General features: G+C 42.9%; 1 protein-coding gene across 3 annotated transcripts; it reads right to left on the reverse strand.

Annotated features, from left to right (window-relative positions):
- Window positions 1-420: 420 nt before the first annotated feature.
- Window positions 421-27679, reverse strand: snrnp25 (small nuclear ribonucleoprotein 25). 3 transcript variants are annotated; one of them, XM_086000440.1, is made up of 8 exons: window positions 27580-27679; window positions 20716-20905; window positions 14143-14233; window positions 13497-13602; window positions 6160-6234; window positions 3183-3248; window positions 2977-3037; window positions 421-677 (listed from the first exon to the last, which is right to left on the reverse strand). In XM_086000440.1, exons 1-7 carry the CDS (start codon window positions 27639-27641, stop codon window positions 2980-2982), a joined length of 648 nt encoding a protein of 215 aa, XP_085856566.1. In that variant the 5' UTR covers window positions 27642-27679; the 3' UTR covers window positions 421-677; window positions 2977-2979. The 3 variants fall into 3 exon arrangements, with proteins under 3 accessions (XP_085856566.1, XP_085856565.1, XP_085856567.1); XM_086000439.1 differs by lacking the exon at window positions 27580-27679 and adding an exon at window positions 27394-27550; XM_086000441.1 differs by lacking the exons at window positions 3183-3248; window positions 27580-27679 and adding an exon at window positions 27394-27542.

The raw sequence follows: 27679 nt of genomic DNA on the forward strand, positions 1-27679 counted from the left end.
CGCGGGCAAACGCGCGAACGTCACGACGCGGTCACGTGACCACACAAGCGCGGGAAAACGCGACCGAGCGTGACGCTCTCCACAAGACTGCGGACTCAGCCCTCGTGACGTCCCCGCTGGGGAAAGACCTACTTCACGGTGCTCTTGCATCCAACCGCCTTACCTGCTGTATTTCGTCTGTTCTTGTAAATAAACAATTTCTAGATTGTTCTCCTGAAGTCGAACTCGATTATTTAGTAGTCATTCGTCCGATACCTACCTAGGTGAACACGAACTGCTACACTATAATGATTTTAATCTGTACAGGTCTAGTCTGATGTGTGATATTCCTGTATTCGAACAGACCAGAGACATAATGGGACTATGACATAATCAGTAAGTTAGAATGCAAAGATAAAAGCTAATCTCTAAAACAGACTGAACAATTCAATAACACTTTATTGTGCTGAAAAACAATTCTTCCAAAAGAATACTGTACATAGAATTACAAACAGTGACAATTCTAAAAAGGTTTTGTTACTTGACCTTTAAAGTTCTAATGAACAATTCAAGTCTGTGTGCCTCGTTTCTTCCTTTACCATAGTTTGATAGGGAAAAGAGTTTTGTCAGAAGCACAAAGAGAGGAGCTGATCTCTCTCTAAAGAACACAATCAGACCATTGTAAGAGATACGTAGATCTGGAAGGGAAAAAAAACCCAGAAAAGCAGCGGTGTTAAAATAGTTCTTAACTTTTTCTCTAAGTATAAAGACAGAGAATTAAAAAAGGCGCCTCACAAAACTGTAACTGGTTGCGGGTTCAGGCAATGTGAAAGTGAAGCTAGAGCTACCACTGACTGCTGCAGAGATTTGAAGGTATGCAGGCTTTCCACCAAAGTTAGTGGTCAAGCGGGAGAAACCTCAAGCTAATTCACCCCCGGTGTGTAGGTATTTCTCAGCCAGCCCCTGCTGAAATCGCAGTGCCAAACATACAATGGCACATTTTGAAGCCTTAAGCTTCACCTACTTGATGCCAGTTCTACCATGCTCAGCATATGTCAGATGAAAACAAAAAAAAATCAGCATTACACTGCATATATAATAAATATTGGCAAAGTAAATCAATCGAGTGCCTCTCTTTTTGGCCAATTTTCCTCCTTTTGAAGGTGTTGACTCCTTCTGGGATGTAGTTCCACAGGTGCCACTCACCCTCTGGTACTTTGCTCAAGTGGCCTTTAGTTATGTTCAAGTTATTCAACCTCAGAAATGTTCTCATCCAACATTCACACATATATGTTTCTAGCATGGGTTGTTACATAGAATAAACTGCACAGAAACAGGCCATTCGGCCCAGCTAGTCAGTGCTGGTGTTTATACTCCACACGAGTCTCCTCCTATTCCATCCGCCTCATCTCAGCCTTTCAGCATATCTTTCTATTCCCTTTTCTCTCATGTACTCATCTACTTTCCTTTTGAAAGTATCTAAGCTATTTATCTCAACCAATTCCTGTGGTAGTGAGTTCCACATTCTAACCACTCTCTGTGTAAAGACATTTCTCCTTATTTCCTATTGGGTTTATTAGTAACTACCTGTATCTTGTATTTATAGCCCTTAGTTTTGGATTCTCCCACAAGTGGAAACATTCTCTCCACATCTACCCTGTCCAACCCATTCATCATTTTAAAGACCTCTATCAGGTCACCTCTAAGTCTTCTCTTTCAAAAAGAAAAAGCTCCAAACTGTTCAATCTTTACTGATAGCTGTAATTTCTCAGTTCTGGTACCATCCTTATAAATCTTTTCTGCACGTTCTTCAGTGTTGCTATGTCCTTTTTATAGTATAGTAGCCATATTTTTATTAACATATATTTTATCCAATTAAAAGACTTTTGTTCCCCTTTAATTAACAAGCTTGACAACAGAAACACAATCATTGTATTGAGGTCCTATGAATTGAATCACTCAAGATATTCTGAATTTAGTTAAGAAACAGAAGCTCATTCCTAGGTTTCACTACCTGAGAAATGTTTGCAGTCTCCAGCTAATATCAAGAGACTTGTCTTTCCATTAGCAGTACTTTCAATGAGCTCACACCTAGGTTTCAAATCATTGTAATGGGTATTTCTATATGAACTCTGACCAATACATGCACTAAGACATTAGTAGAATTGTGAATCTGCTTCACTTCCCACTAATTGTTTTTTAAAGGAACTTCAGTTTCAAGATACCAACATAATAGAAAAGTTGCAAGCACCTGGGTCACTGGGTTAAGCTTATCAAAGAAAACACATTACTACTCTTGGGTGTAACTATCAGATTTTCTTTCACAGCAGCAAAATAGATGTGAATCAAATAGATGCTGATTGTCACAAGAACAAAACTAAGCTAGACAGTTGCTGAACCACTGGGATCTGAACCCTTTGTCACTGAATTAAATGCCAACTTGCAAAACGGTGAAGATCGTTTTGCCATCCCATTAACGTTAAATTTGAGCCAGTCAGTTTTTAAAGGGGCATGACATTCTTCAAGCAAGCAATCAGGCACAGTAACCCTCATTAACTGTAGTGCCCCCTAATGCCACCCCGGCTGAGATTCTCCACCAGGAACCTGGGACCTTTCCAGTCTGTATGCTTCAGCCACACACTGGATAAACTCGTTGAGCTACTGAGGCAGTTCTCTTAAGTGTTTATGACATCATCTCTCGTTAGTTAAATTACTACCTTGTGAATAATGATGTGCACTCAGCCAGTATGAAATACTGACAGCTTCAAACTAGGACTCTCCTCAATGAAGACACTTACTGACTAACTGTGGCTAATAGCTGAGCATATCTTACTGGACCTGAACTGTAGGGACTCCTTTGGGACGTGACATGTTTGGAGAAACATTGGCTCTGAATAAGAAGGGCTTTTTGATAAATTATATGAATGAGACATGGGGGAGATACTGTGCACTAAAAGTGGAAAATAAAACCCCCAAACTACTGACAGGAATACAAACCTTTTATTTTTTACGAAGCTTCTTTATGAAGGTAACTTCATCTCGATTCCTTACACCATAACTGCAAGTGAAAAGTTTACATTTTAGAATCGAGCAAGCATTTCTTGTTAAGCAAGTTTTCCTTTTCCATGCTAGTATGTGAGGTTATGTATTAATTGAAGAGCCAACAAGAAACCAGGCACAGATACCATGCAAATTGTACCTACTTATAGCAGTGCCAGAGTTGGCAGCTAGGTGATAAAGTAAACAAGACGGTAGAGCTGGCCTTAAGCCTACGACATTGAATAAATGATTATGAGTTTTCCAACAAATCACAAAATGTACTGTGAATAACGAGGTTTCTTTTTGATTCATTTCAATGTTATCCATTAACTGCGATGAAAACTAGTGATCCAATCATGTAATTCAGATAACGTCAAACAACTAGAGCAAAGCTCAAATGCTTTATGTTTGCTTTTGAAGCCTTAAACCTGCCTATTATTGTAAGAGAAAGTTTAACATGATATGAGAACATTTGTTTGAAAGACTATTTTAAATTTTGCTATATATTGGCTAGTGTTCCTGAATTGCTAAAACTGAATTATGCCTTTTACATAGATACATAGATACATAGAAGATAGGAGCAGGAGTAGGCCATTCGGCCCTTCGTGCCTGCTCCGCCATTTAATGAGATCATGGCTGATCCTTTAATTCAGTATCCCGTCCCCGCCTTCTCTCCGTAACCCTTAACCCCTTTTGCCCGTAGAAATATATCTAATTCCCTCTTAAATATATTTAATGAGCTGGCGTACACTGCCCTCTGTGGCAATGAGTTCCACAGGTTCACCACTCTCTGAGTGAAGAAATTCCCCCTCATCTCTGTCCTAAATGGTTTAGCCCTTATCCTTAAATTATGTCCTCTAGTTCTGTTCTCACCCGCCAAGGGAAACATTCCTTCTGCATCCAGTCTGTCTAGACCTGTCAGAATTTTATACACTTCTATGAGGTCCCCTCTCAATCTTCTAAACTCCAGTGTGTACATCCCTAAACTACATAGTCTCTCCTCATAGGTCATTCCCGCCATTCCTGGTATCAGCCTGGTGAATCGCCGCTGCACCCCCTCCATGGCAAGAACATCCTTCCTCAGATGAGGCGACCAAAACTGTACACAGTACTCGAGGTGTGGTCTCACCAGTGCCCTGTACAGCTGCAGCAAGGTATCCCTGTTCCTGTATTCTAACCCTTTTGCTATGAAGGCCAGCATACCGTTTGCCTTCTTGACCGCCTGTTGCACCTGCATGCTCGCCTTCAGTGACTGGTGTACAAGAACACCCAGGTCTCTCTGTACTTCCCCCTCTCCCAATCTATTGCCATTTAAATAATAATTTGCCCTCCCGTTCCTGCACCCAAGGTGGATAACTTCGCACTTGTCCACATTATAGTGCATCTGCCATTTATCCGCCCAATCGCCCAGTCTGTCCAAATCGCTCTGGAGCTTCCTGGTCTCTTCCTCTGAGCCCACCCCACCTCCTAGTTTAGTGTCGTCTGCAAATTTGGAAATGCTGCATCCGACTCCCTGATCCAGGTCATTAATGTAAATTGTGAACAGCTGGGGGCCCAGGACAGATCCCTGTGGTACCCCACTTGTTACTGCCTGCCATTCAGAAAATGAGCCGTTTATTCCAACTCTCTGTTTTCTATCTGACAGCCAGTTCCCTATCCACGCCAAAACTTTCCCCTTTATCCCATGAGCCTCAATTTTCCATGCTAATCTTTTATGTGGGACCTTATCGAAGGCCTTTTGGAAGTCCAGGTACACCACATCTACTGGCTCTCCCCCATCTATTCTACCAGTTACTCCCTCAAAAAATTCCAATAGATTAGTCAAGCACGATTTACCCTTTGTAAATCCATGTTGACTCTGTCCTATCCTGTCCCCATTTGCTAAGTGCTCCGCTATTTCATCCTTAATGATGGACTCCAGCATTTTGCCCACAACTGATGTAAGGCTTACAGGTCTGTAATTACCTGCTTTTTCCCTACCCCCCTTTTTGAATAGTGGGGTAACGTTAGCTACCCTCCAATCCATCGGCACTGTTCCCGAGTCTAATGAATTCTGAAAAATCATCCTTAGTGCATCCGCTATCTCTAGGGCCACCTCCTTCAGTACCCTAGGATGCATGTTATCAGGCCCTGGGGATTTGTCCACCTTCAATCCCTTTAGCTTCCTTAGAGTAATGCTTTGCTTAGAGTATTTTATAAGTTACTATTTTTAGTAACTATTTTCCAATGGACAAAAGGGGGAAGATAAGCAGTAATCATGTTCTCTTGGAGTTTAGTTAACTTCAAGATAATATGTCTGGCGAGTGGGGATTGGAACAGTCAGTCCTCTGTGGCAGGCTCAGTAATCCAAGTAGGCTTGCAATATACCAGACACTATTGATGACTTTCTAGCCAGCTTGGCTCATTGATGGGACCTGATTGATAGACCTGCCACTGTGGGCTGGAATCATTCTCACTCAGTTCCAGATAACCTTATAACCCAATGCCCCAAAAGGTAGGGTGGTCTTAGCTGGAAAATCAGTAGGAAGTTTCCGCACAGTCTGTACTAAGAAGCTGTGGGGTTTCAGCTGGTTAAAATCCAGTAGAATCTCTACAGATACGTGGGAGTCCTTCAGTCTTGGTTCTTGCCGATCTGAATCTAAATAGTTTGGTTTGAACTTTCTTAGCATGGTAATGAGTTCCTCCACGTCAGACATTTATGGTCGCTTCATTTTCTCTCTGCTTTTTCCTGTCTGTCCTGTTTTACCCAGTCTGTTAAGAGGCCTCCTGTCATTTTCCTACTCTATTCTCCACCTCTTAGGAGGGTGCTAGAACAAGCAGGAAAATGATAAAGCAGAGAGAAAATGAGGCAACCTTAAATGTTTAGCCTTTTTTCAACAGTTTCTGACAACGTACTCTACATTCTTGTACTTTGTCAAAGAATTTCAACATCTATCTTGCAATACGAGAGGTATTCTTGTACAGGTACTCGAGACTTTCGGCACCACCTTGACATACATTTCCCCTTTTCTATCAAATAACCTTTGGAAAGATATGTGCATTTTTAAAGTTTTATTCAAAAGATTGACATAAAGCCACTCATTGGTGATCGGGAGGACATAAGAAGGGAAAGTCATATTCCATAAGCTTGTTAATACTTACTCTTTGAGTTTCATTTTGTCATCAGTTAGTTTCTCTCCATCAAAGGTCAGATGGTATGTCCGCCAGATATATTTCCTATGTGTCCAATTAGGAAAATATCAGAAAGAAAACCGTGTAATTTGCACTATAACATTTCATAGAATTCATTCCATTCACCTTTTCTTCTGCACAATGAAAGATTATAATATTTTACTCTAACACCAACAAAAAGATCTCCTAAATCTTCTCATTAAATTATTTATAAATGTAACAGAAATGGAATTGGATAAATATGTGAAGGGAAGAAATTGCAGGGCTATGGGGAAAGAGCAGGGGAGTGGGACTAATTGAATAGCTCTTTCAAAGAGCTGGCACAGGCACGTTGGGCCGAATGGCCTCTTTCTGTGCTGTATGATTCTATGAAATGATTTTTACAGTACACTTAAAATGTGATGCTTATATTTGGAATGCAAAATAAGAATTAAATAAACACAAGTCTTGGGACTGAGTTAGTTTCAGTTTCTGAACATTACAAGGATAATTTCTTGCCAATTATTCATTTCAGGTTCCTTAAGGGGAATAGAAATATATTCCAAATTTTTCCCTGATCGCCCATTTGTTTCTCCAAAGGCTGACATTTTGAATAATAGAAAATTATAAGGCTTCTTCCTGGAGCCCTCTAATTATCCATTTCTAATGGAAAGAATGCAACAGAAGTTTGAATCAAAAACAGAAAATGCTAAAAATGACACATGTCCCATTATGTAGCACCTATTCAGGGGGAGCCTCTTCATACACTCAGCAGGTCAGTCAGTATCTATGATGAGAACAGATGAGTTATTGTTTCAAAAGCAAAATACTGCGGATGATGGAAATGAAAACAGAAAATGCTGGAAGTACTCAGCAGGTCAGGCAGCATCTGTGTAGCGAGAAACTGAGTTGACAGTTCAGGCCGATGACCTTCTAACAATGCAGTTCTGACGAAAGGTCATCGGCCTGAAACGTTAACTCTGTTTCTCTCTCCACAGATGCTGCCTGACCTGCTGAGTATTTCCAGCATGTTCTAAGTTAGTGTTTCAGCTGAGGACCCCTTATCACTTCAGTGTGCCCATTGCAGAAGTTGCTGAAAGAAATGCTATGGCCTAACCAATGATTAAGGTAGGATCAGCATAACTTCCTTGCTTTTGTACTCTAAGGGCTGGATTTTCATTGGGCCGTGGAGTTGGGATTGGAGGCGTGTGGGGGTTTAAAATCCCGAAATCGGGGGTCCTGCCCCCAACCTACCTCCATGCCAGTTTCAAAGGAGGCGGGTACCCGCCCCGCACTGGGACCCGCCTCCCCGAGGCGGGAAGGGGATTAGTGCCAATTAACTGCCTGTTAACAGGCAGTTTTTAGCCTAATCCCTATTTTCATTGTTGAAATGTGGGATTCCCAACTGCTCCAAACCACGCCAAGTTAGCGAGGCGGGCCGTCAGGATGAAGGGCTTGGAGGGTTCGATGAGTTCAGGTGAGTGATGGGTGCATGAGTGCAGAGGTAAGTGTGTTTTATCTGTGTAAAGTGTTTAAAGAAGTTCTACTAACCTTTACTTACCTTTACAGCCTTCCTTCCTTCAAGTCTCGGGAGTCCCTCATCTGACCGGCACAGAAAGCAGAATGACCGCGATCTGTCAAAATCTGCAGCCTCTGCTTTCTGTTCCGGGGAGATCTCCAAATTATCCTGAGAGGAAGGAATTAACCTGGAGTACAGATTGTCAGTGTTTGACAGCTTCAAACAGCTGTGAAACGCTGATATTTCATCTGTCAAAAGGTCTTGACAGATGAAATTTCAATCTGTGACATCACCTGTTGCCGGGTGGCCCTTAATTGGCCTGCTGGGCGGGCTCAACAAGGTCAATCAAGTCTAAATCGCGTGGGTTGGCTAGAACTCGATGGAGGCGGGACTACAACCCCAAAAGTTGTAGTCCCGCCTCCTAAATGAAAATCCAGCCCTAAGTCTCTAACTAGAAAGCCAAAGATCACATATGCTTTTTTAACAGCTTTATCAACTTGTCCTGCCACCTTCAAAGATTTCTCTCTGTTCCTACACCCTCTTTAAAATTATATAGAATCATGGAATAGTACAGCACAGAAGGAGGCCGTTCGGCCCACTCTTGCGCCAGCTCTTTCGAAGAGCAATCCAGTCAGTCCCACTCCCCGGCTCTTTCCCCGTATCCCTGCAATTTATTCTCCTTCAAGTATTTATCCAATTCCCCTTTGAAAGCTACTATTAAAACTGTTTCCACCACTCTATCAGGCAGTGCATTCAAAATCCTAACCACTCGTTTTGTAAAAATGTTTTTCCTCATCTCTCTTCTGGTTCTTTCGTCAATCAAGTTCAATCTGTGCCCTCTGGTTATCCACCCTTCAGCCACTGGAAACAGTTTCTCTTTATTTACTCTATCTACACCCTTCATGATTTTAAACACCTCTATCAAATCTCCTCTTAGCCTTCTCTGCTTGAAGGAGAACAACCCCAGCAAGGAGTTAGATAGATTTTCTTAAGGCTAAAGGGATCAAGGGATATGGGGAGAAAGCAGGGACAGGGTATTGAATTTGGATGATCAGGCATAATCTCATTAAATGGCAGAACAGGGCCGAATGGCCTACTCCTGCTCCTATCTTCTATGTTTCCAGTAAATCTTTGCTGTACCCTCTCCAAAGCCTTCACAACCTTCCTAAAGTTTGGTGCTCAGAATTGGACAGAACACTCCAGCTGCGGCAAACTAGTGTTTTATAAAGGTTTAGCATAACTTTCTGACTTTTGTACTCTATGCCTCTATTTATAAAGCCCAGGATCCCATATGCTTTATTATCTGCTTTGTTAACCTGTCCTGCCACCTTCAAAGATTTGTGCACAAACACCTCCAGGTTTCTCTGATCTTGCACCCCCTTTAAAATTGTACCATTTAGCTTGTATTGTCTCTCTTCATTCTTCCTACAAAAATGTATCACCTCACTTTGCTGCGTTGAATTTCATCTGCCATGTGTCCACCCATTCCACCAGCCTGTCTATGTCCTCTTGAAGTCTATTACTATCTTCCTCACTGTTTACTACACTTCCAAGTTTTGTGTCATCTGCAAATTTTGAAATTGCGCCCTGTACCCCCAAGTCCAAGTCATGAATGTACATCAAAAACAGCAGTGGTTCTAGTACTGTACCACCGTATACCTCCCCCCAGTCTGAAAAACAGCCATTCACCACAACACTCTGTTTCTATCCCTTAGCCAAATTTGGTATTCATGCTGTTATGCCTCTTTTATCCCATGAGCTTCAATTTTGTTAACAAGCGGTACTTTATTAAATGCCTTTTGAAAGTCCATATACACAACATCGACTGCACTGCTCTCATCCACTCGCTCTGTTACCTCATCAAAAAATTCAATCAAGTTAGTCAAACACGATTTGCCCTTAACAAATCTGTGCTGCCTCTCCTTTATTAGTTCATATATACTTGTCCAAGTGGCTGTTAATTTTCTCCTGGATTAATGCTTCCCCATCACTGATGTTAAACTGACTAGCCTGTATGTGGCAGATTTATCCTTCTCCCCTTTTTTGAACAAGGGTGTAACATTTGCAATCCTCCCGTCCTCTGGCACCATCCCTGTATCTAAGGAGGATTGGAAGATTGTGGCCAGCACCCCTGCCATTTCTACCCATACTTCCCTCAGCAACCTAGGATGCATCCCATCCGGACCAGGTGACTTATCCACTCTAAGTACTGTCAGCCTTTCTAGTACCTCCTCTCTATCTATTTTTATCTCATGCAGTATCCCAACATCCTCCTCATTTACCAAAGCTTTGGCAAAGTCCTCTTCCTTGGTAAACACCGATGGAAAGTACACATTTAGTACCTCAGCCATGCCTTCTGCCTCCACCAATAGTTCTCCATTTTGGTCCCAAATCGGCCCCACCAATCCTCTGACAACACTTATACTGTTAATAGGCCTATACAAGACCTTTGGATTCCCTTTTATGTATAGTATATACCCAGCAACTCCTCTTCAGCTCCTTAACTCTAAAGCAAATATATTTTGCCTTTGAACCCTCTACCACATCATCCTTTTCATGGGCTGTAACAGTATCTTTGATAAACACTGCCACCCAACACTGCACCTCCCCCATTCCCCATACCTTTTTCTTCCCTATCACTCCTGAAAACATGTAGCCAGGAACTTGGATTCCTACTCATGTTGGAGCTAGGTCTCCGTAATTGCCACCATATTATAACCCCATATGGCAATGTGTGTCTGCAGCTCACAAACAGCAACAACAACTTGCATTTATATAGTATCTTTAACATAGTAAAACGTCCCAAGGCACTTCACTGGAGTGTTATCAAACAAAATTTGACACCGAGCCACATCATGAGATATTAAGACAGATGACCAAAAGCCTGGTCAAACAGGTAGGTTTTAGGGAGCGTCTTAAAAGAGAGAGAGGTAGAGAGCGGAAATTTCAGAACTTAGTGTCTAGGCACCTGAAGGCACGGCTGCCAATGGTAGAGCGAGTAAAATCGGGGCTGTGCAAGAGGCCACAATAGGAGGAGCGCAGAGTTCTTGGAGGGTTGTAGGGCTGGAGGAGGTTACAAAAATAGGGAGGGGCGAGGCCATGGAAGGATTTGAAAATCGAAGTGTTGTCAGACTGGAAGCCAATGTAGGTCAGTGAGCACAGGGTGATGGGTGAACGGGACTTGGTGCAAATTAGGATACGGGCAGTAGCATTTTGGATGAGCTCAAGTTTATGTAGGGTGCAGGATGGGAGGCCGGCCAGGAGAGTGTTGGAATAGTCAAGTCTAGAGGTAACAAAGGCTTGAATGACAATCTTATTTGTCACGTTCATGCACTCCAAACCTGCTGTTGCACCTCAAAGCTTTCCTCCCCTAGATAATTGATTCCATATGGACCACGAATTCTGGCTGTTTCCCCTCCCATTTGCAGAATGTTCTGTACCCGTCCATGGCATTCTCTACCCTGGCACCAGGGAGGCAACACCATGCGATTGCATAAACATTTGTCTATCCCCCTAAACATCGAGTCCCCTATGACAACTGCAAACTGCATTGCTACACTTCTCTGTGCTGTCACTTGCCCCACAGTGCCATGGATTTGCTTTAAACTGCACTCCCCCGAGCTGATGTCACCCTCACTGACCCTCAGCACTGAAAAACGATTTGCTAGTACCACACTCCCAGAGGATTCCTGCACTGCTTGCCTCTTCTTCCAACCATGCCGGGTGGCCACCCACTCACTCTCCTCCTGAACTCTGTGGCTGCAAGGTGATCACCTCCTGTAATGCGCGACACACAAAACTTTCAGAGTCCCATATGCACAGTAGTGACACCAGCCACTCCTCAAGCTTAGTAACCTTGAGCTCGAGCAGCCGGAGGCACTTCCTGCACACGTGGTTCTCCAGGTCACACAAGTGTCTTGGAGTTCCCACATGGCATAGTGGTTAGCACTGTTGCCTCACAGCGCCAGGGACCCGGGTTCGAATCCGGCCTCAGGTGACTGTCTGTGTGGAGTTTGCACATTCTCCCCGTGTTTGCATGGGTTTCCTCCGGGTGCTCCGGTTTCCTCCCACAGTCCAAAGATGTGCGGGTTAGGTTGATTGGCTATGATAAATTGACCCTTAGTGTTAGGGGGATGAAATACGTGGGGTTACGGGGATAGGGTGGGATATGTGTTGGTGTAGGGGTTACGGGGATCGGGTGGGATATGTGTCGGTGCAGGCTCGATGGGCCGAAATGGCCTCTATCTGCACTGTGGGGTTTCTGTGATTCTGTGATGGCACAGGATTGGCATACAACAGGTGACAGTTGCCCTGCCATATTCCTAGAAGTTGAACAGCTACCCAGTGTAAAGCAGGTCTTCTGACATAGTATTGACATTTAGTACAACACTAAAAAAGAGCTTAAGGCTTGAGACCTAGTGGATTGCTTTGGATTTCCAGAATTTATTTCTGTTTGATATAAAAGTAATGGAAAAGATGCAGCATTGATTTACTAGCATTTTATCAGGATGAGGAGTTATAGTTATGAACAGAAACTTTAGAAGTCAGGACTTTTTTCATTAGCCACAAGATAGAGTTATGATACAGTAAATAGTTTCCACTGTTCGGTTCGACAGTAACAAGAGAACACAAATCTCAGAATTAAAGGAATTAGAAAAAATATTTTTACACAGATAACATGGAATTCGCCCCTACAAACTGCTGCTAAAGCAAAGTCCATGAATTATTTCAAATGGATTAGAAAGTTGGTTGACAAAGAGGAACATTAAAGTTTATGGGGAGCCAGTAGGTGTGTGAGATTTTAAAAGAATCTAGGGAAGAGATAGCAGAGGCATTACTACGCATATTTAATAAATCGTTAGAAAAAGGTATAGTGCCAGAGGACTGGTGGATAGCTAACGTAATACTGATATTTAAGAAGGGGGATAGATCATGTCCAGGAAATTATAGACCAGTCACATTAACATCGATGGTAGGAAAAATAATGGAATCCCCATTAAAGGAGAAAATAGAAGAACATCTAATAACCAAAAAGATAATAATGAATAGTTAACATGGATTTCAAAAGGGAAAGTCTTGCTTGGCCAACCTTATTGAATTTTTTGAAAAGGTAACAGAGAGAGTAGACAATGGTGATGCAGAAGATGTAATTATCTGGATTTTCATAAGGTACCCCATAAGACTGATGAACAAGGTCAGAGAATGTGGAGTCAGGGGACAAGTAGGAGAATGGATTGCTGGCTGGCTTCAGAACAGAAAGCAGAGAGTAGGAGTAAAGGGTAGCTATTCACAGTGGCAGAAGGTGGGTAGTGGTGTTCCACAAGGATCAGTGCTGGGACCACTGCTGTTCACAATTTACATTAACGATTTAGACTTAGGAATCAAAAACACAATTTCTAAATTTGCAGATGACACCAAATTGGCGAGTATAGTTAATACTGAGGAGGACTGCAACAAGTTACAGGAGGACATTAATAAATTTGCAGAATGGGCAAATAATTGGCAAATGAAGTTCAACACAGATAAATGTGAGGTATTACATTTTGGTAGGAAGAATAGGGAGGTCACATCACTTGGAGGGGGCAAGTCTAGGTGGGGTAGAGGAACAAAGGGATCTCGGAGTACAAATCACTAAAAGTCACGCCACAGGTTAGCAAGGCCATAAAAAAAAGCAAACCAAGCACTAGGGTTTATTTCTAGGGGGATTGAATTGAAAAGTAGGGAAGTTATGCTAAACCTGTATCCTCCATGATATGTATCGTTGCACTACCGTATGAAATTAACACAATGAATATCAAACATAATTTACCAACTAATATACTGCGTTCCTCCTTCACGTTCTTGCTTCAGTTGCACATATCTCTGAATAGCTTTTTTCAGATCCAGGACGGTGTCATTTTGAATCACAACTACAGCTGAAGAGAGAGAGCATGAATTATGGAGCTGCATAAAAGGTAGACTTTTAGAGTATAGCTTACTGCCACAAAACATAAAAACTCAATGGGCTACATTCTACCTCTGAATGTAGCCAGGTGTGGTGCTGTAATGACAACCAGGTGGTAGTTTTAAAAAGCAGGTTGCTGACAGGCTCCAACATACTCTTTTGTACTGATGAGGCTTCAGTGTGATTGACTTCACAGCAGGCGATTCCTTCCATCTCTCTCCTCTTTGTGCGGAGGTGCTATTGGAGTTAAGGATGAATCGGCAAACAGAAACTAGCCTCATCTCCTTTCCGATAGTCTTATTGAGCTCCCTGGGATTCACTCATGACTAGAATCTTATCCTCAAATCATCAGAGCAGAGAAGATTTAATGATCATAAATGAGAGAGTCAGATATACTGAATGAGTGAGGACTGTAGGTTTCGTAATAGGGTTGCATTATATATGGAACTACCACACCCTAACATTTTCAGAGACAACGGAAAAGATGAAATCCTGAAAAAAATGCACTTACGCATAATTTCACCATCTCCTTTCTTTATTTTGACAGTCATTGCCTGCCCATACTCGAGAGCTACCTGAGAATTTATCTCTTCCAAAGTAACCTGAATAAAAACAAAATTTAAGTAATCAGTACTGGTTCATTGTGTATCTGCACGGTCACATCTTGGCATTTTTTTTGACTGTTTTTCCATAGAAAGGATTTGGGGGCAAAAGTTACCTTTAATATTGAGTTTTTAAAAGCACAGCACATTCAGACATGTTTAAAAATGGGATGAGCAGTGTTAAGATACTAATGAGCTGGTGTTGATGTTGTTTCCTCATATAATGTAAAATAATAAGAAATTTGCTAGACTGTCTCAGCAAACACCTCGCGACCAATTCACTGGAAAGCATTTGTTTCTACTTTCTGCCTGTGATCAGCAAGAGATAAAAAGCTGGTTACTGGGAGAAAGACTAGCCAGGAGATGATTTTTGAAATGGGAAAGCTGTGAAGGCAATTACATTCTTAAAAGAAAGCTGCAAGGAATTTTCCAAGATTAAGAGGTCAGCAATACTGGCGGGACAGTTAGAAGTGATCTAGTTTAGGTCAAGTAAGAGAATATAATGATGTGAGGAAGCAAGGCATCTTCTTTATTTGTGAGGATGTTTTACTGTTTGAATTAAGCGAGTTTGATCTGACATTCTCTATGTTCATCGTATAGATTCATAGGCCTCAGCTCACTAAAAGTTTACTCGCTCTGCCTTCAGGAAGATTGAAGTACACATGTGAAAGAAACAAATACCTGGATCAGGTCACAAGGAGATATTATTGTTACAACCTCGAGTTATGGTATCATACAAGTAGATATTGGGTAGTGTGAGTCAACTCCTATAAAAGTAAGACTCTCGGACTGTTTACAGAAGCAACCCTCGTCACTAAACCCAGAGAAGGTATCTACAGCAGACCCGAATTTGTAATATCCATCTTTAAACACAGCTTAAATTTTGTTAGGATTTAGCATGACTTCCTTGTTTTTTTGTATTCAATGCCCCTATTCACAAAGCCAAGTACCCCATACGTTTTCTTAACCACCTTATTAACTTGTCCTGCCACCTTCAAAGATTTGTGAATATGCACCCCCAGGTTTCTCCCAACGTGCATCACTTCACTTAGCCACATAAATTGCACCTGCCATGTGTCTGCCCATTTCACCAGTCTGTCTAAGTCCTCCTGAAGTCTGCTACTATCCTACTCACTAATTGCTATGTTGCCAAGTTTTGTATCATCCTCAAACTTTGAAATTATACTCTGTATACCCAAGTCCTCATCATTTATAAACAAGAAAAGCACTGGTCCCAATACCGACCCCTGGGGGACCCCACTGCATATTTATCTCCAGTCAGAAAAACATCAGTTCACCACCACTCTCTGCCTCCTATTCCTTGGCCAATTACGCACCCAAGTTACCACTGTCCCTTTACTACCATGTGCTTCTATTTTCCAAATAAATCTGTTGAGGTACTCTATCAAATGCTTTTTGAAAGTCCATATATACAACATCTACTGCACTACCTTCATCAGCCGTCTCTGTTACTTCATCAAATAACTCAATCAGGTCAGTCAGACACAACAAAACCGCGTTAACAAATCCGTGATGGCGTCCCTTATTAACCCATGCTTCTCCAAGTGAGAATTAATTTTGTCCTCAGGAAGATCAAGTTTCTGGTTACCCTCAGTAAGCCAGCATTGCTATTTCATGCCCAATGCTTTAGCGAGCACAAAAACTTCAGAGGGAAGAAAAACTAACAAGGTGCCCTAGTTCACATTACAGGGTGCCATTTTGATCATAACCTGGTCCATATGTTGGAATAATGTTCCCCTAAATGGGATTTAACCTTCCAAATTCTATTAATTTCAATTTGCCAAGTCAGTATATTACACAATCCCTTTACAAAACACTAATAATTAAATAGTACTAGACTGGATCAATGTAGCATATACAGGCAGCCAAAGTGTTATATACTATATGGTGAGAGTGAATAGAACAGTCAGTGCTGGATGTAGTCTGGTTACAAAAAGTAAAACAGCTACATGAGCTGGCAGTGTTTTAATAGAAAGTCCCCTGATTATTTTACTGCAACAGTGCATCTTAATCTGGGGACTTATGGGCAGCACTAGTATATTGTAATTGTGGCAAAAATATAAGTTGTAAATAAGGTGAGATATCAATTGACCATAAATGTGATGGATGGAGAGGTCAGAGAAGGAAAACAACCAAGTCCACCAGCTGCATTGTCAGAAAAAAATGAAAATGAATATACCTGAACAGATACTTTAAATTGCACTTCAAATGTTGCTTTCTCATAATAATGTGGAAATGGTATTAGTTATTGTGTTTGGGAATGTGTGTGTGTGTGTTTGGGAATGTGTGTGTGTGTGTGTGTGTGTGTTTGGGAATGTGTGTGTGTGTGTGTGTTTGGGAATGTGTGTGTGTGTGTGTGTTTGGGAATGTGTGTGTGTGTGTGTGTGTGTGTGTGTGTGTTTGGGAGTGTGTGTGTGTGTGTGTGTGTGTGTGTTTGGGAGTGTGTGTGTGTGTGTGTGTGTGTGTGTGTGTGTTTGGGAATGTGTGTGTGTGTGTGTGTGTGTGTGTGTGTGTTTGGGAATGTGTGTGTGTGTGTGTGTGTGTGTGTGTGTGTGTGTGTGTTTGGGAGTGTGTGTGTGTGTGTGTGTGTGTGTTTGGGAATGTGTGTGTGTGTGTGTGTGTGTGTGTTTGGGAATGTGTGTGTGTGTGTGTGTTTGGGAATGTGTGTGTGTGTGTGTGTGTTTGGGAATGTGTGTGTGTGTGTGTGTTTGGGAATGTGTGTGTGTGTGTGTGTGTGTGTGTGTGTGTTTGGGAGTGTGTGTGTGTGTGTGTGTGTGTGTGTGTGTGTGTGTGTGTGTGTGTTGGGAATGTGTGTGTGTGTGTGTGTGTGTGTGTGTGTGTTTGGGAGTGTGTGTGTGTGTGTGTGTGTTTGGGAATGTGTGTGTGTGTGTGTGTGTGTGTGTGTGTGTTTGGGAATGTGTGTGTGTGTGTTTGGGAATGTGTGTGTGTGTCTGTGTGTGTGTGTCTGTGTGTTTGGGAATGTGTGTGTGTGTGTGTGTTTGGGAATGTGTGTGTGTGTGTGTGTCTGTGTGTGTGTGTGTGTGTGTGTGTGTTTGGGAATGTGTGTGTGTGTGTGTGTCTGTGTGTGTGTGTGTGTGTTTGGGAATGTGTGTTTGGGAATGTGTGTGTGTGTGTGTGTGTTTGGGAGTGTGTGTGTGTGTGTGTTTGGGAATGTGTGTGTGTGTGTGTGTGTGTGTGTGTGTGTGTGTGTGTGTCTGTCTGTCTGTGTGTGTGTGTGTGTGTGTGTGTGTTTGGGAATGTGTGTGTGTGTGTTTGGGAATGTGTGTGTGTGTGTGTTTGGGAGTGTGTGTGTGTGTGTGTTTGGGAATGTGTGTGTGTGTGTGTGTGTGTGTGTGTCTGTGTGTGTGTGTGTGTGTGTGTGTGTGTGTCTGTGTGTGTCTGTGTGTGTGTGTGTGTGTGTGTGTGTGTGTCTGTGTGTGTGTGTGTGTGTGTCTGTGTGTGTGTGTGTGTGTGTGTGTCTGTGTGTGTGTGTGTGTGTGTGTTATTTTAGTGGCTGAGTGGCACAGAACAGCTAATGAAAGCCATGTCTGATTCTGTCCTCATCTGAAATCCAGGCATATCAACTTCAAGCAAGTGTCACCGGCATTGTTCCTTGTAATTGTTTTTTGGGCTGCGATGCCCACTCCAAAGTCTGCCCACGCGTGCAACTTAATTAAAAGCTGGCTCACTGGTTGCGTGGAACCCCTGGAGCGCTGCGTGGCCGCGCAGCTTAAAGGGAACATTGGTCACTGGGTAGCAATCAGGAGTGTGAATCATGGCCATTTGTCCTCTCCTTAAGCCACGGTGCCGAGGTCAATTATAGCACCCCTACCAACACCAAGCCTGAGAGCAGCTAACTCCGCACAGACCAGGGATTGAATCTGGGACCTGCCTGGCCAGTATGTCTCCGCTATTCACTAAATGAATTCACTGATAGAAATACATAGAATAAACATTCAATTCAACAGTTTCACTTGAGTGGAGCGGACTGGATAACGGGAGAAGTGGAGATATTTAGGTTATAGGACTCCTTTATAATTGGAATAAACAAGGTATTCAACAACTTCACAGATAGCATTCCATCTTTAAAACATAAGTATATGACTTGTGTGGCATATTTAAATTCAAGAGAAACCTATTACTCTATGATGATTTCTTTTGTGATGTGAGTTCGATATACAGGTAGACTATCCTTTATCCGAAAACCTCGGGACCAGCCGAGTTTCGGATAAAGGAGAATTTCGGATTTCGGAAGGTGGGTCGGCGGGGGGTCGTGCGCACGACTTACACTGACGCTCAGCGTAAGTCAGTCGGGGCTGGCGGGGTCCGTGGGGGCGTCGGCGGTTGTCGGGGCTGGCGGGGTCCGCGGGGGCGTCGGCGGTTGTCGGGGCTGGCGGGGTCGGCGGTTGTCGGGGCTGGCGGGGGGTCGTGCGCACGACTTACCCTTTATCCGAACTTCCGCAACCGGAACCCTCTAAAAACCTTTGGTTTTTTCGTTCAGCGTAAGTCGTACGCACGACTTACGCTGAACGAAAAAACCTTTGGTTTTTAGAGGGTTTCGGTTTTCGGAAGTCCGGATAAAGGGTAGTCTACCTGTACTATGTAGTGGCACTTGAGAATACTTCCACATAGTTCTCATCAGTTGCCATTTGGTCAAAGAAGATGCAGGATAGAATGTATGTTCATGCTGACTATTATGACTTGATGGTGGTGGGAGGTGGTATATTTTGTTTAGGTGGTATTTTTGCGAGTTTATTTTAAGTTGTATGTGCTAGTTCTTTTGAGGTGGGGGAGAGGGGTGTGGCAGAAGAAGTCAGCTGTACATAGTAGCATTTAGGTTTTTGTTTCCTACTGTTGATGTTCCAGATGTCATGGATATAACTGACCCTGCTAATGGCAATAGTGAATTCACAGTTGTTAAGATTTATTTTAAGCTATTGCTGGAAGTAGTAGTTCTGGTTCTTAGCTGCATACAAGGAATACATTATTTAATCCACGTTCAACGTATGCCATTGTGGCTCACATGCATTCCATACATCGCTTTAGAATTAATTTCCAAATTCAGATGCAAGTATAATGTAGGCTAAGTTAGTTCAATCCAGATTTGAAATTACTGTGCATTACAAATGTTGATAAAGTAATGATGCTCACAATGCAGGCCTTGTACTCTGCACTACTAATTAATTCAAACAAACAGACACTATACCATAATAACAACAGAAAATGCTGGAAATACTCAGCAGGCCAGGCAGCATCCGTGGAGAGAGAAACAGAGTTAACGTTTCAGGTCTGGGACCCTTCATCAGAACTGATGAAGGGTCCCAGACCTGAAACATTAACTCTGTTTCTCTCTCCACGGATGCTGCCTGGCCTGCTGAGTATTTCCAGCATTTTCTGTTGTTATTTCAGATTTCCAGCATCCGCAGTATTTTGCTATAGATACTATACCATGCTATATTCATAAATCTCAACCATGTTAAAACAGTTGTTAAGAAAAGTAAGGGGTTAGAAAAGTTCACTGGCACTTTGGAGCTCAATCCTGTGATACACAAACTCGCTCAAATGGCATCTAATTGTATTTTGAATAACCTCAATGTTTTGCCTTTATTACCTCATGTTTACTATTTTCTATTCTTTAATGAGGTCCCCCTTAGCCACCTTCTTTCTAGACTGCAAAGCTTAAGTATCTTAATCTTTCCTCACAGTTCATCGCTCTACCCTTGTGATCAGTCGTGTTAATCTTTTCTTCACCCTTTCTAATGCTGGTGCAACTTATTTGTGGGGCGAAAATGGCGATCTATCAGAAAAGTATAAGAATTTGCTGAATCTGGGTTAAAGGAATATTAGCAGTACAAAGAAAACCCTAGAGATGAGGAAAGCTAAAGATGCCAAGCACAAAGTTCTTCCAGTTTCATAAAAAGAACAATTAGAAAGTTAGAAAAGTACTCCTTTGTTTTACCCTGCAGCCTTTATATAGTTTCATATCTTAATTGCTTATTCAACCATTTTAGAGAATGCTTAACATTATTAGTTTAAAAGTGTTCCATCTTTCTCGACTGAGATACTTTTTAGTAATACTTCTCGGTTGCATTTTGTTTCGTGCTTCCTTCATTCCTTTGAAGTTTATCTTTTTTAATTCATATACATATTTTAGCATGGTTTCTGTCGGGGCTGATCTTTAAATTTATGATTACTAGTTCATACTAAGGGTGTACAGAACATACTTTTTGTATGTTTAGTTAAAATTATTTTGATCGGATTACACTGCCGGTTTATATCCTTAACAAAGATTACAGACACAAAGACACTTTGCTGCAGTTCGGTTGTACTAGAAGAAGATATTACCTCTGGTCAAACACGGTTTACCTGCACACATCTTAAAAATGATCACCAAATAAAATGTGTTTATTATACATGTACAAATGTTAGGATTAGTTTTGGTTCATTTTAATCCTACACACCTGAATGGGCAGATCACACAGCAAAGGATCCTGGACTATCATGGCCAGACCTTCCTGAAACAGGTCCAAGATTTCTGCATGTGATAACTCTTCCTCCTCTTCGGCAGCTTTTTCTTGATTGTCTATTGCAAAATCTTCTTCCTCCTTAATGCTGATAGATGGAGGCTCCTCTTTAATGTCATCAGTCATCCTAAATCAGTAAATTTTGAAATGGGATTAGAACAATCTCTACAGGGTCAGCAGTTTTGGATATAACCTTCAAGTAACATTTTGCAACCAATAATACACTTCAATTCTTCCACACGTCAAATACTTTTTAACTTCACTACAGTAATTAACTCAGTGTAACTGTTTCCTCTTGTACGAAATAAAACCTCGCTTTATATTGTCTTAATCGGTATTGACTGAAGAATGATTTGTATATTGAATGAACTACCAGATAAAGCAGTGAGGGCAAAAACCCTGGAATAATTTAAGAAACAATTGATTCCTGCAATGGGCGGAATTTAAGGGTCTTTCTGGCTAGATGAATTAAGATAGACCAAATGGTCGTCTTCATCTGTAATTATCTTGTGAGCTTCTGAAATTATGACAAGCTCTTTTTAAGAAAGAAATTAATTTGAATAATGAAATTCCCCCGTTTCTTCTGTGACTAATTTTTAATTTACAAGTATCTATTGCGGCTAACCAGCGAATGTGAAATAAACAGTGGCCGCGAAAAGACAGAATGTGGACAAAGTTGGTAGGAAAGATTACAAAGGGATTACTCACCAGAAACTATACAGACCCTTTGTAAACTGGACCCATTAACTACTGCTAACCCGGCAGAAGACAGGTGCAGTATTTCTAGATCTTACTATATGACACAATCTGGCATACAGGGGTACTGCACAAACTGTCACTGGTCCTACCGCAATGGGTTGTCATGGCTGTGGAACTTCTGCTGAGAGGCCGCAGGTTTCAAGTTTCACTTGGACAAAAAACAGGAGGTCCCAAAACAACGGCCTACCTCAGGGCTCAGTTCCAACACCGGCACTATTCAACCTCTTCACATATAACTTTCCCAATACCACTGCCAGGCGTTTTATCTAACACAGACATTAACTGGCTGCCAGTACAGGACGAGGATTTGAGTCACCTAGAAGTCCTGAATGCTGATGATGAGAGATGCCCCACTATTGCAAGGCTGAAGTGTTCGCAACCATCTTCAGCCAGAAGTGCCGAGTGGATGATCCTTGTTGGCCTCCTCCCGAGGTCCCCTCCATCACAGATATCAGTCTTCAGCCAATTAAATTCACTCCACGACATGCGTGGCATTACCATCACTGAATTCTCCACCATTAAGATCTTGTGGGTCACTATTGACCAGAAACTGAACTGGGCCTGCCATATAAATGCCATGGCTACTATAGCAGGTCATGAGCTGGGTATTCTGCGGCGAGTGGCTCACCTCCCAACTCCACAAAGCCTTTCCACCATCTACAAGGCATAAGTCAGGAGTGTGATGGGATACTTGCCACTTCCCTGTATGGGTGCAGCTCCAACAACACTCAAGAAGCTCGACACTATTGACGACAAAGCAGCCCGCTTGATTGGCATCCCATCACCACATTAAACATCCACTCCCTCCACCATTGGCGTACTGTCGCTGCAGTGTTTCCTATCTCCAGGGTGCACTGCAGCAACTCACAAAGCCTTCTTCAGCAGCATCTCCCAAACCCGTGACCTCCACCAACTAGAAGGACAAGGGCAGCAGGTGTGGGAACACCACCACCTCCAAGTTCCCCTCCAAATCACACACGATCCTGACTTGAGACGTATATCACCGTCCTTTCACTGTCGCTGGGTCAAAATCCTGGAACTCCCTAGATCACAGCATTGCGGGAGCACCTTCACCACATGAGCTGCAGTGATTCAAGGCGGTGGCCCACCACCACCTTCTAAGGGCAACTAGGGATGGGCAATAAATGCCAGCCTTCCCAGTGACTCCCACATCCTGAGAATGATTTTTTTTTAAAAAAAGATGGAGACTTAAACCAAGCACCAAAAAGACAGCTTCCAGCTCTTTCCATCTAAACCACACAAAAGCCAACAAACAGTTCAACATCTTCTTGGACACAGAGGTATTACATTGGACCGTACCTTGATTTTGAAGGAACATCGTACCAAGACCGCATTGAAATTAAGACAAGAAACAACTTGATCAGCAAACCAGCTGGTTCAAGCTGCGGAGCCAATGCACAGACACCAATGCTCTGGAGTTGCCTTGTATTATTCGCTAGAGTTTAGAAGAATGAGAGGGGATCTCATTGAAACTTATAAAATTCTAACAGGACTAGACAGACAAGATGCAGGAAGGATGTTCCCGATGGTGGGGGAGTCCAGAACCAGAGGTCACAGTCTAAGGATAAGGGGTAAGCCATTTAGGACTGAGATGAGGAGGAATTTCTTCACCCAGGGAGTGGTGAACCTGTGGAATTCTCTACCACAGAAGGCAGTGGAGGCCAATTCATTAAATATATTCAAGAAGAAGTTAGATATATTTCTTAAGGCTAAAGGGATCAAGGGATATGGGGAGAAAGCAGGGACAGGGTACTGAATTTGGATGATCAGCCATGATCTCATTTAATGGCGGAACAGGCTCGAGGGGCCGAATGGCCTACTCCTGCTCCTATCTTCTATGTATCTATGTATTAGCAAGAGCGGAGTGTTGTAAGAGCAGAGTGTGGCTCTGCTCTTCTCACACAGGACTAGTAGAACCAAGTGGACACTCAGCTGAATGAAAATGTGCCTATAATAACAGGTACTATGAGACCAACCAACATGGCCTAGCTGCTGGTCCTGTCCAATATTGCTCCTCCTGACATCAGGCGACAGGTTGCCTTGCAGAATCTGCTCTTCAAGGTGCAAGATATGCCACATCTATCCATGTTTAAAGATATGTTTAATCCACTGAGCAACTCAAGACAATTCCTCTAGGGAATCTAGATATCTCCTCCAGGTGGCGGACTAGGTGGCTAAAACAAGCTTCAAACATAGCCAGTGTCATTTTAATGGCAGGTCCAACATTCCAGCTCCTAGTTTTGACCTTCCACACCATCTATGGGTAAAGCTCCATCACTTCAGTTGTGGAAGGATCACATGTGCTGCAAATGACTATAAGCGGAGGCCTTCGTGACTCCCTCATTTGCGGCTGTGGCCAGTTAGAAAATATAAGCCACATGCTTGCAGGCTGCACCCATCAGCAAGGGTTTCCTAATAGAATTGCACAATAGCCTTCCCTCCGCTATTTAACTGTTAGGACACTTAGATGAGCACACATGACTTGACAGTCTATGTAAATGCAACGGCAATAAATAAGTTAACTACTGTTGCTGTCCTTTTTCTTCCCCACCTATCAAACACCTCAAACCTGCTGCCTCCTTGCACCTCTTGCCTGTATTGATCATTGCTCCATCACCTTCCATGCCAATTTTCCTGTTGGACAACTTGCTGTGTGGATACAATGTAAAGGGCAGAACTAGTAATACCAGCTGGCTGAGATCAACTTAAAATGGTCTGGGGGGGGGGCGGTGGCGGGAAGAGAAGGAGGAGGAACCAAAAAGTGTTCATGTGCATAAACTCCTAAGTATATTCTTCTTTGAAATTCAACAGACTGTTAACATTTGCTCCAATCACTCATTATTCAGGTGCTCCTCACTGCCGTGTAATGGATCACATCCACCACTGTGATACTTATACATCCAGACAAAAAAAACTACAAACATAATCGAATAAAATATAAACAAACTCAATTCAAATATTCCTTAGTACTGAATATCAGGTAAATATCTCCCTTTGAAAACAGACGGTGTCTTCCAAAGTATTTGCTCCCTCTCTGCAGTCCTGGACTTACATGTTCTCATTCTGCAGTCTTGGATTTACTCATTCATTCTCTCACTCCATAGACTGATCTAGATCTGGACTGTCTCGGTCCCTGCTCTCTTGGACTGATCCATTCTTCCGTCTTTCTCTGTCTGTGTAGACCCTGACTCTCTTTGCAGTTCTGCACTGAGTGGCTGGCTTAATCACTTTCTCCATCTGACTTTCTCTTCAATGTTAATCCCTCTCCCTGCAGCCCAGGTCTGTCTGTCGTCTGGCTCTCTCGTCCAACCCTTGTCTGTCTCCCGCCTTCTCAATTCAATTCAATTCAATTCAAATCGCTTTATTGGCATGATAAGGTACATCTTACGCTGCCAAAGCATCGAAAAACATTTATGGTTGAACACATAAACGCAGATCTATTCATACAGTGTATAAACAGATATATCCCTGAGTGTATAAATATACATTCGTATAATTTGTATATACTCTTTTCTTAGGTTTACTGGTTGTTCCTCTGTTTATGGCAAACTGTAACATAGTGTGCCGCTAAGGTTACACAGTTTCTCTGTTCCCCTAGTAGGTATGGGAGTTTTTGGTCGTCATTCAAATTTCTGAATTCAGGGCATATTTGTGAGACTTTTTGGTAGAAATTCTCCCTGATGCCCTGATATTTTCCACAAGCTGTGAGGAAGTGCATCTCTGTCTCCACCACTCCCTGACTGCAGTGAGAGCATATCCTGTCCTCTCTTGGCAGCCGGGTCTGTCTGTGTCTGCCTTTTTCGATCGCCAGGCTATGTTCACTAAGTCTGTACCTTGTCAAGGTTTTTCTCAGTTTGCTATCCTTTACCATGGTCAGGTATTCAGCCATGTTGTATTGTCTGTTTAGGGCCAAGTAGCAATTGAGTTTGTTTTGGGTTTTTGTTGTTTCTGCCCAATATGACAGGTATTTTTCCTTTTGCTTAGTGACAATTGTGTTGGGTCGAATTCTCTGTGCTACGATGTCACTGTCCTGGGGCTGGTTATTGTTAGTAGTGTTAGTGGTTGCTTCACTGAGTCCCAGGACTAGTTGACTGAGGGTATTCTTCTTTATGGTCCTCTCTTGGCATTTCAAGGCTTCGTAATGATAGCAGTGGGGGGTGCTCATTTTTAGGTGTTTCCAAAATTTGGTGGCTCTTTTTTGGATAGTAATTATTAGTGGATATTGGCCTAGTTCTGCCCTGCATGCATTGTTTACGGTTTTCCTTTGAGTCCGGAGGATACTTTTACAGAATTCTGCATGTAGGATCTCAACTGGGTGTTTGTCCCATTTTGCAAATTCTTGTTGTGTTAGCGGTCCCCACACCTCACTGCCATAGAGCGCAATTGGTTCAATTACTGATTTAAAAATTTTGAGCCAAATGCTAATTGGGATTTCTATTTGGATTGATTTTTTAATGGCATAGAAAGCCCTTCTTGCTTTCTCTTTCAGTTCATTCACAGCCAGTTTGAAATTTCCCGTAGAACTGATTTTTAAGCCCAAGTATGTGTAGTTAGTGGTTTGTTCAATTTTGGTTGTTCCTAGTGTGAAATTTATTTTGGGTCCCTGATGTCTGGATCTTTGCTGGAACACAAGGACTTTGGTTTTTTGGGGATTTATTGTCAGGGCCCAAGTCTGGCAGTACGACACCAGCAGATCCAGGTTCTGCTGTAGACCCTCCTTAGTTGGTGACAGCAGAACCAGGTCGTCTGCATAGAGGAGGAATTTAACCTTGGATTCATATAGGGTGAGGCCAGGTGCTGTAGATTGTTCAAGTAGTTTTGCCAATTCATTTATGTAAATATTAAAGAGTGTCGGTGAGATTGGCGAGCCCTGCGTCACCCCCCGCCCCTGTGGGAAGTATTTTGTTTGTTTGTCTCCAATTTTAACTGCACATTTGTTGTTTGTATACATTGATTTAATTACATCATATGTTTTTCCCCCTACCCCTATCTCTCTCTCTCTCTCTCTCTCCCTCCCAGTCACTCTCTCTCTGTCTCTCTCTCCCCCAGTCACTCTCTCTCTCTGTCTCTCTCTCTCCCCGTCACTCTCTCTCTCTCTGTCTCTCTCTCCCCCAGTCACTCTCTCTCTTGTCTATCTCTCCCCCGTCACTGTCTCTCTCTCTCTCCCTCCCCGTCACTGTCTTTCTTTCTCTCTCCCTCCCCATCACTGTCTCTCTTTCTCTCTCTCCCTCCCCGTCACTGTCTCTCTTTCTCTCTCTCCCTCCCCGTCACTGTCTCTCTTTCCCTCCCCGTCACTGTCTCTCTTTCTCTCCCTCCCCATCACTGTCTCTCTTTCTCTCTCTCCCTCCCAAAGTCTCTTTCTCTCTCTCCCTCCCAGTCTCTCACTCTCTCCCCCAGTCACTCTCTCTCTCTGTCTCTCTCCCCCCCAATCAATCACACTCTCTCTCTCCCCCGTCACTGTCTCTCACTCTCCCCCCCCCAGTCACTCTCTCTCTGTCACTCTCTCTCTCTGTCTATCTCTCCCCCAGTCACTGTCTCTCTCTCTCCCTCCCCCATCACTGTCTCACTCCCAGTCTCTCTCTCTCTCTCTCTCTCTCTCACCCCCAGTCACTCACTCTCTCCCCCAGTCACACTCTCTCTCCCTCCCTCGTCACTGTCTCTCCCCCCCCCCAGTCACACTCTCTCTCCCTCCCCCGTCACTGTCTCTCTCTCTCTCTCTCTCCCCCAGTCACACTCTCTCTCCCTCCCCCGTCATTGACTGTCTGGTTCTCTCTCTCTCGCCCCCCAGTCACACTCTCTCTCCCAGTCTCTCACTCTCTTCCCCCAGTCACTTACTCTGATCTCTGCTGTCGAGCACCATCAGCTGCAGGACCCAAAATTGTGCAACCGGTAAACGAACCCCCGGGAAAGAAAATCATAATCTATCGTTTCAAAATGCATTTACTAAATAACAATGAAATATTGCCTGTCGATTTTAAAAGTAAGTTCTCATTAATGCGACAAAACGAAAACGTGTTGTACACAAACGGTGCAGCGTTGCAGCAAGTCGCGTGAGCCTGCTGGACAGTGAGCGGCACCAACATTGCGGGAGCGAGTTGTCGCGGGACGGAGCGGAGCGCTG

This window comes from Somniosus microcephalus, chromosome 11, assembly GCF_052327205.1.
Source record: "Somniosus microcephalus isolate GS21.2 chromosome 11, FLI_Smic_1.0, whole genome shotgun sequence".
NCBI classification, from domain to species: domain Eukaryota; kingdom Metazoa; phylum Chordata; class Chondrichthyes; order Squaliformes; family Somniosidae; genus Somniosus; species Somniosus microcephalus.

What these genes read in the sequence shown, in the direction of transcription:
- snrnp25 (XM_086000439.1), bottom strand. Translation starts at nt 27,476, where the DNA reads ATGATTTTCTTTCCCGGGGGTTCGTTTACCGGTTGCACAATTTTGGGT. An exon ending in GGAACGCAGTATATTAGTTG is followed by an intron (nt 6,235 to 13,496) that starts GTAAATTATGTT and finishes TTGGACACATAG; the next exon opens with GAAATATATCTGGCGGACAT. An exon ending in GACAAAATGAAACTCAAAGA is followed by an intron (nt 3,249 to 6,159) that starts GTAAGTATTAAC and finishes TCAATGTCGTAG; the next exon opens with GCTTAAGGCCAGCTCTACCG.